The sequence below is a fragment of the Talpa occidentalis genome, unplaced genomic scaffold (assembly GCF_014898055.3).
Source record: "Talpa occidentalis isolate TD23 unplaced genomic scaffold, MPIMG_talOcc4v2.1 talOcc4.15, whole genome shotgun sequence".
NCBI lineage: Eukaryota > Metazoa > Chordata > Mammalia > Eulipotyphla > Talpidae > Talpa > Talpa occidentalis.
In genome coordinates, this window is record NW_023601543.1 from 40,032,066 (window position 1) to 40,047,285 (window position 15,220).

Genomic DNA, 15,220 nt, shown 5'->3' on the forward strand with positions numbered 1-15,220 from the left:
TGTTTTCTTATATCTAAATCATTAATCCATTTGGAATTTATTTTTTGTATGGGATTAGTGAGTTACCCAGGTTCATTCTTCTATGTGTGGCTTTCAAATTTTCCCAGCTCAATTTATTAAAGAGACTTGTCTTTTCTCCATTGTATGGTCATAGCTACTTTATATATGTGTATATAGATTTATATCTGGGCATTTGTTTCTATTCCATTGATCCATATATCTATTTTTGTGCCAGTACTATGTTGTTTCTAGTACTGTTGCTCCATAGTAAATATTGAAATCAAGTATGTGATGCCTCCATTTCTGTAGTATTTCTTCAGGATTTCTTTTGCAATTTGAGGCCTTTTGTAGTTCCATATACATTTCAATATTCTTGTTCAATTTCTTTGAAAAATATTGCTACTTTGATGTATTTGAATTTCTCTTAATGCTGCTATTGCTGTGTCCCAGAAGTTCTGGGAGGTTGTATCCTCATTATCATTGTTTCAAAGCATTTTTTTTTTTACTTCTTGTTTGATTTCTTCTTTAACCCAGTGGTCTTTCAGTAGCATGTTGTTCAGTTTTCATTGTAATGGGGGTTCTCCTTGATTTCTTTTTGTTGTTGATTTCTGGTTTGATATTTTTATGGTCAGTAAAGATACTTGGTATGATTCTGATTTTCATGTACTTGTTGATGTTTGTCTTGTGACCCAGTATGTAGTTGATCCTGTAGAATGATCCCTATGCACTTGAGAAAAATGTGTGTTTGGTTTTTGGGTAGTGAAAAGTCCTATAAATGTCTGTTAGGCAAATGTGGTCGAGGTATTTGTTTAGGGTGATTGTGTCCTTGTTTATTTTCTGGCTTGTTGATCTGTCCATTGGTGAGAGTGGGGTGTTGGAATCTCCCACAACATATGTATTTTATCCACTGTTTATTTTCAGAGGTGATAGTAATTGTTGAATGTATTTTGTTTTCCTTATTTGATGAGTATATATTGATAAATGTTATGTCTTCCTGGTGTATTGTCCTCTTGATCATTATATAGTGTCCATATAGGTCTCTTGTCACCTTTCTTAGCTGGAAGTCTATTTTATCTGATGTAAGTATGGTGCCCCTGCCTTCTTTTGGGTGCCATTTGTTTTTAGAATTGCTTTCCATCCCTTTACTTTCAGTCTTTGTTTGTCTCTGGTTGTTTCTGATCTTAGTGGCCTTAATTTTTGATGTAGGTTCTCTCTATTCCACTTTTGTTTAACATTTTTATTATAAATTACTGATTCTTGTAAAATGCTTTCTTTGCATCTATTAATATTATCAAATAATTTTTGTATTTGCTTTTGTTGATATATGTTACATTGATTGATTTATATATTATACATATCATATCATATATAATATATATAATATATTATATATAATATATAATATATATATATTAATCCATCCTGGGATAAATCCCACTGGCTCATGGTATAATCCTTGTGATATACTCTTATATTCTAATTGCTTCTTATTTTGAAATTTTGTTGATTTTTTTTTAATTTGTTCAATTTTTTATGTCAATATTCATCAGGGAAATTTGTCTATATTTTCTTTTATCTCCTGTCTTTATCTAACTTTTGAATTGGTATTGTTGACATCAAAAAATATACTAGGGAGCATTCCCTCTTTTTGTATTTTTAAAACTTTGAGCAAGTTTGGCATTAGTTCTTTTTTAAACGTTGATAAAATTTATTTGTAAAGTCATTGGTCGTGTTTTTTGTTTTTCTGAAAATTTTATAATAGTTTCAATATTGATGTTTGTGACCACTTTGTTCAGCTGATCTGTCTCTTCCTAGATTAGTCTTCGTGGACTATATTGATCTAGAAATGTGTCCATTTCCTCAAGATTATTTAATTTATTAACATAGTCATTGATAATAATCTCTTATGATACTTTGTACTTTTGTGTTATCTACTGTAATTTCTCCTTTCAATTGTGATTATGTTTATTATTCTCCCTTATGTTCTTTGCTAGTCTAGATAGAGACTTGTCTATTTATCAAATTGTCTAGTTATCAAATTCATTGATTTTTGTATAGTCATTTTTAGATCTATTTCATTTATTTCTGTTCTAATTTTTATTATCTCTGTCCTGCTACTAACTTTGCAAAGTCTTTCCTGTTCCTCTCTTTCAAGTTGCTTTATGTGTAATTTTGAATTGTTTATCTACCCATTGTTGAAAGTGGGGTATTGAATTCTCCTGATATTATTGTATTGTTATCCTGTTATCCATCTTTCTCTTTAGTTTTTTATTTTCTCTTGTATTAGGTCCTTAATAATAATATAGTATCTGTCTTTATCACCATTTTTAATTTTAAGTCTGTCTTATCAGATATAAGTATAACTGTTTCCTGTTTTTTCACTGGTTGCTATTTGCATGTATTAACTGACTTCCACCCATACCATACAGCAGCTGCGCCTTCTTCTCATGAGTTGTACTACCCCAGTTTTGCTACAAACAGTTCAATTATTTTTTTCCCCTTTCACATTCCACTAGATTGTTACTCCTGGTGTGTGCTGGTATTGTTTATTTGTCTTTCAGGTACCATTGACTTTGTTCTGCTGCAGTTTAATTGTATAGGAGTAGGGAGGCAAACCCAATGTCTTCACTCTGCCATCATCTATGCCCGTCTCTTCTGTTTGAATTTTTTGATCAAATTTTGATGATTTGCAATTCATTTACATAACTATATAATTTGAGGGAAACAACTTCACACTTCAACACGTGTATATGCTTCTCTCCCCCTCCACCAAAGCTCAAATGCCAATATACTTTCACATTACCACTTTTATTATCTCCTCTCTCATATCATCTCCTTATCTCATCCTCTCCTCACCTCTTATTTCCCTACTCCTTTCTGGTAGCTGTCACATTTTTTGTAATCTAGAATTATTATAGAGTTATCTGTGTTTGCCAGTTTGTTTACCTCTCATTGGTTACTGATAATCCACAAATGAGTAAAGCCATTCTGTAACTGCCTTTCTCTTTTTGAATTATGTTACTTAAAACAATCACCTCCATTCACCCATATTGTCCCCAAAGAGCATTTGACTTCAATATTGCCTTTATTTTTACAATGAAAACAAAAATATTAAAAATAAAAAATAAAAGTAACTCCTATTAAGAAGTTTGTTATCTAGTGGAAAGATGAACAAAAAATTCACAAAACAATTTAGAAATCTCAACGGTGTTGGCTGGTGTTTAGACTGATGATTGAGATAGGGCAAAATAACACACAACATATGGAAAACTAAGGAAACAACTGAAGAAAATGTATTTGTTAGTTAATTTAGATATTTTTAATAGTTCTCATTTCAAATGAGTTTTTGAAATTTGTATTTGCTCTGAGGACAAGTACACTGTTCAGTTATACATTTAACAAAGAAACAAACAGAAAACTCTGCTTCCCAACATCAGAGTTGTAACACCTAGTTTTATTTTTAAAGGAAATACAAAGAACTAAAATCTTAGAAGTGTCCTTGAAGCTGGTAAAAAAGGCCAGGTTTCTGTCTATTATATTGTAATTTGATAAGTGAAATCAATACAATTATTTCATTACCCAAGTCTCAAGTTTCACCTACATTCCCAGGGTTTATTTGAATGTTACTTTTTTCACAAAATCAGTAAGTTGATTGCCTAGTATGTCTCCTTTCCTAGAGCCAGCAGTTTAGATTTCTGGGTGTCTTGTAAAGTGAAAGCTGCTTTCATAACCTAATAGGCAAAACTGATTTTAACTCCTCTGCAGGGAGGAATTCTTTTAAATGTCTACCTCTAGACAATTCTTTTAAATGTCTACCTTCTTTTAAATGTCTATACCTCTTTTTCCATCTCTAAGTAGATATTCTTAATTTTAATGATAATTGATTTCTATTACCTTATTCATTTTCTTAATTAAAATATCCTCTTAGAAGCTTTAAAAATAACTGCTTTTATCCCATAAGCTCCCACTTAACAGGTATTGTCATATAGGTCACTTTCAGCATTGCTAATTCTGAGAACTGAGAACATTTCTAGCAAATCAAATCAGGTTTTATTTACTTCAGTGTAATGGATGATTCAGCTTTGGATGTCCTCTAAATGAATTACAAATTAATTAGTGGAGTGTGTTCAATGCTCTGTTCATTATTCCTTCCATTCTGATAGTAATGTAATATAATTTGCTCTGGAGAATTTGGTGCAATGGAAAAATATGATAATATATATGCTGGTTGTTGTGCTGGCTTATTTGAATCTGAGTAGACCCTTACAACCATTTACTTTTGCTGCTTGTTTTATTTTGAGAATTTTAGCTCCACAAGTCAATATAGGACTATCATCTTGTGAGATTTTTGCATTGTAAATAAGTTGAGGGTTATTTCACTTGATTACAAAAATCTTGGAAGGCATTTTTAAGTTGTTTTTTTTTTTTATTTAGGTAATGTTGGTTTGTAACACTGGATATGATATGGGAGTATAGATTCATACTTCTTCAGATGAATGCTACCCCGCTACATCCACCATCAAAGCATCTAAAGTCCTTTACAATAGTTGGGACCCAAGCTACCATAGCTACTGACACCCTGCCTTCCCCCTCTGGTGGTCTCAATTCTGTAGTGAGATTTCTAGAGTTTATTTAGTTTTAGTTTTATCTGTTCCTTTGCTAAATTTCCTTATATTCCACATGTGAGTTAAATTATCCAGTATTTGTCTTTCTTTTTCTGAGTTATTTTGTCTAGCATAATTTCCAGGAGTTCCAACCATGTCACAAATACCAAGTTAAATTATCCAGTATTTGTCTTTCTCCTTCTGAGTTATTTTGTCTAGTATAATTTCCAGCAGTTCCAACCATGTTATCCACTCATCTTTCCTTGGACACTTAGGTTATTCCCACAGCTTGGCTATGGTAAAAGGTGCTATAGTGTATAAAGAAATTGTGGTTTTTGTATTAGTTTTTTTAAATTTGAATTAGTGTTTTTGCATTTTTTTGTGAGTTAAATGCATATGTCACATGGTATATCTATTTTTAATATTCTGAGATACCTCCATATTTTCCATAGGGGCCAGAATAGTCTACATCCACATCATCAGTTTGCAAAGATTCTTTTTTCTCCTCACCCTTACCAACACTTGTTTCTGGTCTTTTATGGTTTTGATTTGCACTTACCTAATAATAAGTTATAATGAGCATTTTTTCATGTGTCTTTTGGTCATCTGTATGTCTTCTATGGGGAAGTGTCCATTTACCTCTTCTACCTAATTTTTCATTGGGTTATTTATTTTCTTGTTGAGTTCTATGAGATCTTTGTAGGTCTTGGGTATTAGATCCTTGACTGGATGAAGTGCAAATAATTTTTTTTTTCTTTCAGGAGGGTGACTTTTCATTTTAAGTATATTTTCTTTCATTTTGCAGAGCTAAAAAGATGGTGCAGTCTCATTTATTTTTGGTTTTGTTTCCCTTACTATTGAAGTTGAGCCCCCCAAATCATTATTGAAGTCAGAACCACAAATGTTTTGCCTAAGTTTTCTTCCATGTATTTTATGGTTTCAGATCTTACATCCATTTCTTTAATCCAATTGAGTTAATTTTCTTTGTTTCAATGAATAATGTGTTCTGAATTATTTTAATAAGGAAAATGTTCATTTCTAAGGAAAATATTCATTTCTTCTAGATTATCCAATTTCTTGGCATGAAGAGGGTCACAGAAGTCTCTTTTTCATTTTATTTTATTTTTACATCATTGTTCATTTTTAAACAATAATTGCTTCCCCCCACCCACTCAGGTGTAGTCCCCATAGAGTTTCCTTTACCAATGCACCTATGCACCATCACCTCAGTCCCCTGTGCTCCTCCCTTCCTCCCTCTGACCCCTCTCCTTCCTCCTCCCCTGCAGTATGTCTCTGATTTATAATTGGCCATTTTTGCTTTGTTGTGTTTTGTACTGTTATTATTTTTTACACTGATGTCTTATTTGGTATCCCTGTATTCCTGCTATAAGTGAAACCATCCAATATTTTTCTTTTTCCTTCTGGCTTATTTCACTGAACATAATTTCTGAGATGTCTACTGTAACTTCTTGTCTTTCATTACTGTTTTCTCCTTTTGCTTAGTGAATCTAGCAATAGTTTTGTTTATTTTGTTACCTTTTCAAGTCACCAGCTCTTGTTTGCACTTATCTTTGTACCTGTCTTTTATTTCTATTTCATTTATTTATAACATTACTTTCCTCAATGTAGCATTGTTTTGTTTCTTTTGTTTTTTACCTAGTTCTTTAAGATGCAAGGTTAGATTTTATTTTTTTAGAGCTTTCTTATTTCTTGATTTTGGCCTGCATTGCCATATATTTCCCTAAGTACTGCATTTGTTGCATCCAATAGGTCTGATTGCTCATGTCTTCACTTCTTTCATCTCTGAGTACTTTTTAAATTCTCCTTTAATTTTCTCATTAATTTAATAGTTGCATATTATTCAGTTCTCAAATATTTGAGAGATTTTTCATTTTTCATGATAAAATTTTACTTTGCTCTTATTGTGATAAGATATTTGATATGACTTTACCCTTTCTCTTTCTCTCTCTGTCTCCCTCTCTGTCTCTCTCTCTCTCTCTCTCTCTCTCTATATATATATATATATATATATATATACACACATATATATGTATATATATATATGTAGCTCAACATGTGTTCTCTCAAGAATGTTTCATGTGTACATGTGAAAAATATGTACTAGCGTTTTGGGGGGTGTCATGCACTATATCTATTTACCCCATCTCATCTATTTCCTCATGCAAGGTTGTTGCTTCCTTTTTGAATTTCTGACTGGTTGATCTGTCCATTGATTGTAACAGTGTGTTGAATTCCCTTTCTACTATGTATGTGTTGCAGTTGATGTCTGGTTTTAGTTTTGTCCATAGATGCTTTATATATTGTGATACTTTTTTTTAATTCTTGGTTTTATTTTATTTTTTAAAGATTTATTTACTTTTATACAAGAACTGGGGTACAGGTCAGAGGTGTGGGAGGGTGAGAAGATTCATTAGCAACAGAGCGGGGAACAGAACAGGCAGACAAACCAAAATACACTGCTGAGGGGAGCAGCGGGCGAGACAGGAGAGGTCTGTCACACCATGTGGGTATCTCCTTGGCCAGCCGGGAATCAAACCTGTGCTGCAGAGGCTGCGACCAGCTTCACAGTGCTGTGCTCAACCAGCTGCACCACCGGGGAGGTCCTATATTATGATACTTTTTCAGATGGCGCATATATATTGAGGAGTTTTTTTGTCTTCCTGATGCATTGACATATGCATATTAATAACTGCATATGTCCATCCTGTCTCTTGTTACCATTTTATTTGAAAGTTTCCTTTAACTGACATAAGCATAACTGTCCTTGCCATTTTTTTAGATACCATTTGGTTGCAGGATTGTTTTCCATACTTTTTCACTTTTAGCCTGTGGTTATCTTTGGAACTCAATGGATTTTCTAGAGACAGTAGGATGTTGTGTATTGTTTGCTGATTAAACCAGCCACTCTGTGCCTTTTGATTGGTTCATTTAGTCCATTTACATTAAAGGACAAATACTGATATATGAGGACTACATAAGGCCATTTTGCCTTTAATATTCTGAATCTCTCTACTTATTTCCATGTTTCATATTGTGAACTTTCTTCTCTTCAATATAGATAGAGCTCCTTTCAATATTTCTTGTCAGAAGGGTTAGTGTTGGTAAACTCCATCAGTATTTAAATGTCTGAAAAGGCCTTTATTTCTCTCTCCTATTAGAGTCTTTTTATTTTTTTATTTTTTATATTTAAAAGGACAAGTTTATTAGGAAAAGTAGAAAGAAAAAAAAGAGATAACTGCATAGACCCAGGTGGGCCTAGAAATAGTTTTTTTTAAATATAGTTGTCTTGATGCAGTTTTTATCTTTGAGCACTTTGAATTTATCATTTCTGTCCTGGCCTGCAGAGTTCCTGCTGAGAAGTCTGATATAAGCATGATGGGTACCATTTGGTCCCCTCTTTATGCAACCTTCAGTATTCTTTGTCCTGAAACCTTGATGCTTTCATTACTGTGTACTTTGGTGTAGGTCTCATTGAATTATATAACCAGATATTTATTTTAGAATCATGGACTTGTATGTTTAGTACCTTCCTCAGGTTTTAGAAGTGTACATCTCTAATTTTTTTTTGGAATGAGATCTCTGTTCCTTTCTTTGTCTCTTTTCTTTCTAGAACATCCATTCTCCTATGTTGCTTTTCTTAATAAAGTGCTTCCTCATTTTTGTGTCTTATTTATCTCTCTTCTCCTGCATTGGTCTTTTGTGTATTGCTGCTTTTTAAGATCAGTGACTCATTCCTCTATTTGTTCCATTCTGCTTCCATAACTTTCTTTATAGTTCTCACTCTCATTTATTAAGGTATTTACATCATAAGCCTCTGTTATTTTCTTACTTTAAGCTTCAGTTTATACCTTCTGCTCATTAATTTTGTATGTGAGCTCATTAATATTTTTAAAGTTTGTTGTATCTTGTTGGTTCACTTTTCTGAGTTCTCTTATATCACTTTGATTTAACTTTCTGTGTTTTGTTCTAGCTCTTTGAGTTTATTTTTTGTAATAGTTTTCAGCTCTGATGTACCGATAAATGCTCCCAGGTCTTTTGGGTAGATTCTGGAAAATTATTCTCTCCTTATGGTGTCATATTACTTTGAGGTCTGAAATTGTTTTATTTTATTTATTTATTTTTTGCCCACTCACCTTCTTTAAATTTCTGTATTTGTTATTATCTGTAGCAGTGACTTAAGGCATTTTCTACTTTCATTTTTCCCGTAGGTGGCACTGTGGGGTGATTTGATTTTTGTGGCCTTTGTTAAGTTCAGTAAGCACAGAGACCTATCTGTGCTTTTGCTGATTCAGGAGGGTGGAAAAGAAACATGGATAGGACCAGCTGATGGTAGGAATGTGCTAGGAGAGGCCTGGCTCATCATGAGCTTGCATAGCCCAAGTGCCCAGCCCACTCTGGATGGCATGTTTTGATTCATTTATTGGGAGTCTGTAATTTATTGCTATATTTGTAATAAATGTCATTCATTGAGGTTTTTTAAGTACATGAGAACAAATTTAGCTGATCATAAAATTGATTAGTACACATGCAAGACTGTACTATATTTATTATGAATACATACACTTTGATTATACAATCTAAATTTACCCTTTGAAGTAAGAAAACAATTCATATATTGTTTTTTCCTCCTGATAGCTATAATTTCTTTTCAAAAGGTTGTAACTTTAAAAAAAAAAAAAAAACAGATCTGTGTCTGTTCTTTAGTATTTAGATTAGCTGTGATACTCTTATTAAATCACATGTTATATGTCATACACATTATTTTCCATTGTTTCCTGGAACTGATTAGAGAGTTCCATTTTAAATGTCAGAAAGGATATATTGAAAGCAGTGTAAGTCTAGGAAGAATGTGAGGTCTAGTTTCTGTGTGGTACCAAACTATATCTCCTTAGGTAAAATACAGCAACAGAATATCAAATAAAATGCCATGATTTGCAACATTTGTTCTCAACACATTCTCACAGGCAATCTACTCTCTTCTCTCCACAAAAACACAAATTCACATATTGGACTTGCTAGGATATATATTTCAATTTGAAATTCATTTTTAGGTAGGCTACTAAAAAATCAGTTATTTTTCTTTTTTTGTACCTCTGTTGTAGACTCTCTGTGTCCTGTTTAATTAATCCTTTGACACTTCTTTTCCTGACTCTTAATCTCCAAAATGGTGGTCAACATCTTATCATGTTTCTAATATATTTTCTAAGGATGCTTACAAGATTCATTGAATTAAACCAATATATAAAACCTATAGTTTATTGGATTGAAAAACTCTGGAAAAAGAAGATAGGTTGATTAGGAAATTTTCTGAAGGCATAAACATGATTGTTCTTCTAAGACTGCATTACCTTCTTAAAGTTCTCTTATTCACCCTTTTAATTAATAATAACTTTAGAAGACTTATGTATTATACATATCTTTTAACTTATCAAAATGCAGCATAGTGATATCATCCAACTTTGTTTTTTTAAATATATATATAGTGTGTGAATATGAATGCAGGTGTCATAGAAAAAAAGTTTTAAAGAATGTACATTAAAATGTTCACAATTGTAATATCTAGGATTGTGGGTAATATAAATGACCTTCCATTAAAATTTGTATTTTCTGCAATGGCACCTATTATTCGTGTGATTAAACACATTTAAAATCAACATTGTGTAATTGCTATCTAAATTTTTTATTCATTTTATTCTAGCATACATTAATGTTATAGAAATTAATGCTATGAAAATGACCATTTGAAAGTTGAGGTGCTCAGAGTAATACTTGTGCAATGAATTGAACTATTTTTATGTATTAAAAGTAACAATGCAGCTCACCCTTATGATCTTCTCAATAATATTATTTTATTCTAATTTTTAATTTTTTTTTTTTTACAGTTACAAGACCGCACTCAGTTCAGTGACCAAGACTTAACCACCCTTAAAAAGTACTGGGACAATGGCATGACCAGCCTTGGCTCTGTTTGCAGAGAGAAAATTGAAGCAGTTGCGACTGAATTAAATGTTGACTGTGAAATAGTTCGGGTAAGACACTTTTCAAGAGTTTTCATGCTGTGGTTGATAAGTGTCATAAAAAGCTTAAAATGTATGGGGTGTTATAAAAATGCCATCAATAAAGTGAAAATGATAAAACACAAAATGGGAGGAAATATGTTTAAAAAAATATGTTCAAATCATATATCTGATAAGGAGCATGTATCCAGAGTATATAAAGAATTTTTCGTTTCAATAATAAAAAAGCAAAGTATTTGAACAGAAATGTATCCAAACAAGATATACAACTGGCCAGTAAACATATATAAATATATTCAACATGATTTGTGATTATGAAAATCAAAACCACAATGAGGTACCATCAAACACCCACTGTGATGGCTATAATAAAAAAGACAGATAGATGGTAATAAGTGTTGGGCATGATGTGGAGGTATTAGAAACTTTACATACTTCTGGTGAAAATGTAAAATGTTTTAGCCACTTTGAAAAGCAGTCCTCAACATTTCTAGCATATACTTATCATATGACCCATCAATTCCACTTCTGGGTTTATACCCAATATAAATAAAAAGTATTTCCCACTTAAAAACTTATACATGGATGTTCATAACAACATTGTTAATAATAGCCAAGAAGTAGAAACAGCCTAAAGAGCTATCCATCAAGTGAATGAATAAACAGAATGTTATATGTGCTTATTTGGGAATGTTATACAGTCATATAAAGCAATGAAATACTGAAACATGCTACAATATAGATGAATCTTGCAAACATTATGGTAATTGAAAGAGGCCAGTTTTAAGAGACCACATGTTTTATTATTCCATTTATATGAAATGTCCAGAATATGGACATCTGTAGAGTCTGAAAGGAGATTAGTTGTTGTCAGGTCTCTGGTAGGGAGGAATGGGGAATGGCATAATAGGTTATGGGGTTTCTTTTTGGCAAATGAAAATGTTTTCGACTTAGACAGTAATGATTATTGCACAATCCGATGACTATCTTAACAATTCTTTTATTATACATTTTGAGTAAATTATATTCTATATTAAAAATAACACACTGATGCTGTTTAAAAAATTGTATGAGATGATTTGAAAAATGTCACACAAATTATATAACAAATGGTAGATTGAAAAATTATATTGATCAAACATGGTAGCTGTGGTTTACATTTCATTTGAAAGATATTGATATCACCTCACACCTGGAATGGCTGTTATTAAAGACACTTCTCCAAAGAAGACATACAAATGGCCTATAAGAACATGAAAAAATGAGTAATATCAATGGTCATTAGGGAAATGAAAACCAAAAACATAGTAAGATACCACCTCACTCCTGTGAGTGTGGTCCATATTAAAAAAAAAAAAAAAAAAAAAAAAAAACAGGAAAAAAAAAATGTTGGCAAGGGTATGGAGAAAAATGAACCTTTCTGAACTATTGATGAGAATATAGAATGGTCCAGCCCCTATGGAAAACAGTATAGATTATACCATATGATCCAGAAATTCCACTCCTTGACATTTATCCAAAGAATGCAAAATCATTCAAAAGGATGTATGCACACCTCAGTAATACATATATACATGCATATAAAAGAAAAACACCAAACTGAGATATAATTACCTTTAAACTTTTGCAAAAATGCAATCTTAAACCCAGCAGGAATCATTAGTTAGGTAATTTACCTGATAACCCCCTACCATCTCCTAAAGGAAAATAACCAATAACCATCCTACTTTGTTGTCTAGTAGAATTTCCTTATGTCTATTAATAAGTCTTTCATTTTGTGCAGCTCCTTGGAGCTCCATTATTTCAGCAAGATTGGATGATGTCTGATTTGAATTTATTGTGGTTGAAACAAACTCTTAAAAATAAAAAAAGAAAGAAATGCTGGCAAATATGTGGAGAAAAAGGAGCCCTCATGTACTTTTGGTGATAATGTAAATTGGTGCAGCCATTTTGGAAAATAGTATGAAGATTCCTCAAAAAAAAAAAAAAAAAAAGAATGGAAATAGCATATGATTCATCTATTCCATTACTTCGTATTTATCTAATAAACACCAAAACACCAATTGAAGCAAAATGTGCAACCCCATGCTCATTGCTAAATTGAAGTGAAATATGCAACCCAGTATTATTCATAATAGCCAAGAGTTGGAAACAACCTAAATTTCCATCTGCAGATGAGTGGATAAAGAAGATGTGGTACATACACACAATGGAATAAACTGCGCTATTTAAAAATTATGAAATTCCACCATTTGCAAATACACTGATGGAAATGGAAGGGATTGTGCTATGTGTACTAAGTCAGAGAAACGATATGATTTCACTCATAAGTGGATAATGAACACAATAAAGAACAAACAAAACAAAAACTCAAAGTACAAGAACAAAACAGTGGTTACTACAAGGGAAAGGTGAAGCTAAGAAGTAAATAGAAATGCTTTAACATCTTTCCTACTATTTAGGAACTTGGAATCTAGCAAGAAGGATGACACAAGAATACAAATGGCTAAAGAAGGATTGAAGTGAGATCATAGTATAAGGATCCTAAATAAAAGAACAGGGAAATGCAGAACATGAGTTTTTGTTGTAATTGTTGATTTTATTTTTTTAAAAAAAAATCAAAGTTAAGGGCCTATCTGATGGCCTAGGGTTGAATTCCCAGCAATATCACCTTTATCGCCTGAGTTCAATCTCTGGCCAGGGAGCTAAACCACATAAGGTACAGTGGACCTCTCCTGTCTTGCCAGCTGCTCCCCTTAGCAGTGTATTTCAGGAAATTCGCCTTTTCTGCTCCCTGCACTGTCTCTGGTGAATCCTCTCAGTCCCTGCACCTCTGGCCTACCCCAGTTCTATGCAAAAAAAAAAAAAAAAAAAAAAAGAAGTTATATATGCATATAATCTCAAGGAATCAAGTTCTGTAGAAATTGCTAGAAAAGCAATACTTCCTCATTCTTCCTTCTATCATTTCCCATTAGATGGGTCAACCACTTTCTACTCTTAGATGATTCCTTTGGTATTTACTTCTATCAATGAATAATGTACTATATTAATTAGAGTTAGGTTTGGCTGTAAGTAACAGAAGGACTCAATAGTGACTTGAACAATATATTTCATTTCTATATCCGGGTTATTCAATTCAGATCTGGGAAAGCAGTTCTGCTCTATGAAGTCTTCAGAAATTCCAGTGCCTTCACCTTCATCCTGCCATTCTTACAATATAGCACTTTTCTGCAGGGTCCACAATTACTGTATCATCTGAAAAGTTTAATAGAAATGGGGAGAAAGGACCAAAGATATATATACCATCTATCTTTTAAAGTGGATTCCCAGAAACTGCCAGAAGACACTTACCTCCCATGGTCATCATACCTAACTGCAAGGGAAGCTGCAAATTTAGTTATTTTGTGCCAGTCATGTTCTCAGTTAAGCTTTTTATTATTCTGGAAGAGGGAGAAGATAGATATTGGGAAACACCTATCAGTCTCATACCTGTTGATATTGCTTCTCCTTGATTTTTCAGTGCTAGGCATTGTGGATTGATTTTCCATTATGAAATGTAAGACTTTTAAAAACAATCTTTCAAGATCTCTTCATTTATCATTTCACCTGCATTGCATTCTTCCTTTCTCCTTATCTTCCCAGTATAGTGAATTTATAATTTTGCTTAGTTTCATATTCAGTGTTAGCATTGTTATATTATACATGATAATGCTTTATACATATGTAAGTAATTTACACATTTGAAGTATGTATATGATTTCTCCTTTTCTGCGTGACATTATTTTGTATTCTTGGCATACATAAGCTTAGTTTTAATTTTTTGTATTTTTTGTTTAATTTCTAGGTACTTACTATAATTTACCCTCAAACTTTTTGACTTCCTTAGTTTTATAGATCTCCTTTCTATACACTCATACGTGGTTAGTAGTGTACAACTTACTTTATCAAAGAAAATTTTCCTGGACTCTTCAGATCTGCTCCAATCTGGATTTGTTTCTCTGCACCTAGAGCACAACTGTTATGCTACAATTTACATTTTCAATCTGTTCATCCTTTTGCTGTACTTTCAGCAAATATCTTCAAGTTTATCTTCCAATTACTCTACTAAACTTTTAATTTTTGTTTGTATTCAATCTGCCACTGATACTAATAAACATCATGTGCAATGACAGCAGCTTTCAGGCTCCATTGACTGCCGTAAGGGCTCTTTAACATCACACAATGTAAGAAGAGAAGACAGAGAAAGTATTCCTAATAACATACTCCCTCAAAATGAAATATCCAATATCCGCAGCTAGGATTCTCTTTGATACCAAGGGATTTTTAAGCATAATTCCCATAAAAATGACCAAGTCATTGATAACAGTCAGCTATTGCTATGTGCAGATCTCTCTACCACCATAGAAAGTTCTAACATATAGGGGAAAAAAGGAAATGTTACCATTTCATTCTTACTGAAGACTAGTAAATACTTCTTTTATAGGTAAGAATAGGGAACTATTTATGATTATTTTGTTTCTAGTGATTTTCTCATGCCCATGGCAGAGAGAAAATTTGAAAAGGTGTTTTAAGAGGAAT

At 32.5% G+C, this 15,220-nt stretch overlaps 1 protein-coding gene across 1 annotated transcript in view; it reads left to right on the forward strand.

The window, feature by feature from the left end:
- HDX (highly divergent homeobox) overlaps nt 1-15,220 on the forward strand; it is a 123,029-nt gene that overhangs the window by 57,370 nt on the left and 50,439 nt on the right. Inside the window, exon 4 of the mRNA XM_037512224.2 lies at nt 10,508-10,654. Within this exon, the coding sequence (XP_037368121.1) occupies nt 10,508-10,654 (147 nt within the window). The remainder of the gene's footprint in view (nt 1-10,507; nt 10,655-15,220) is intronic.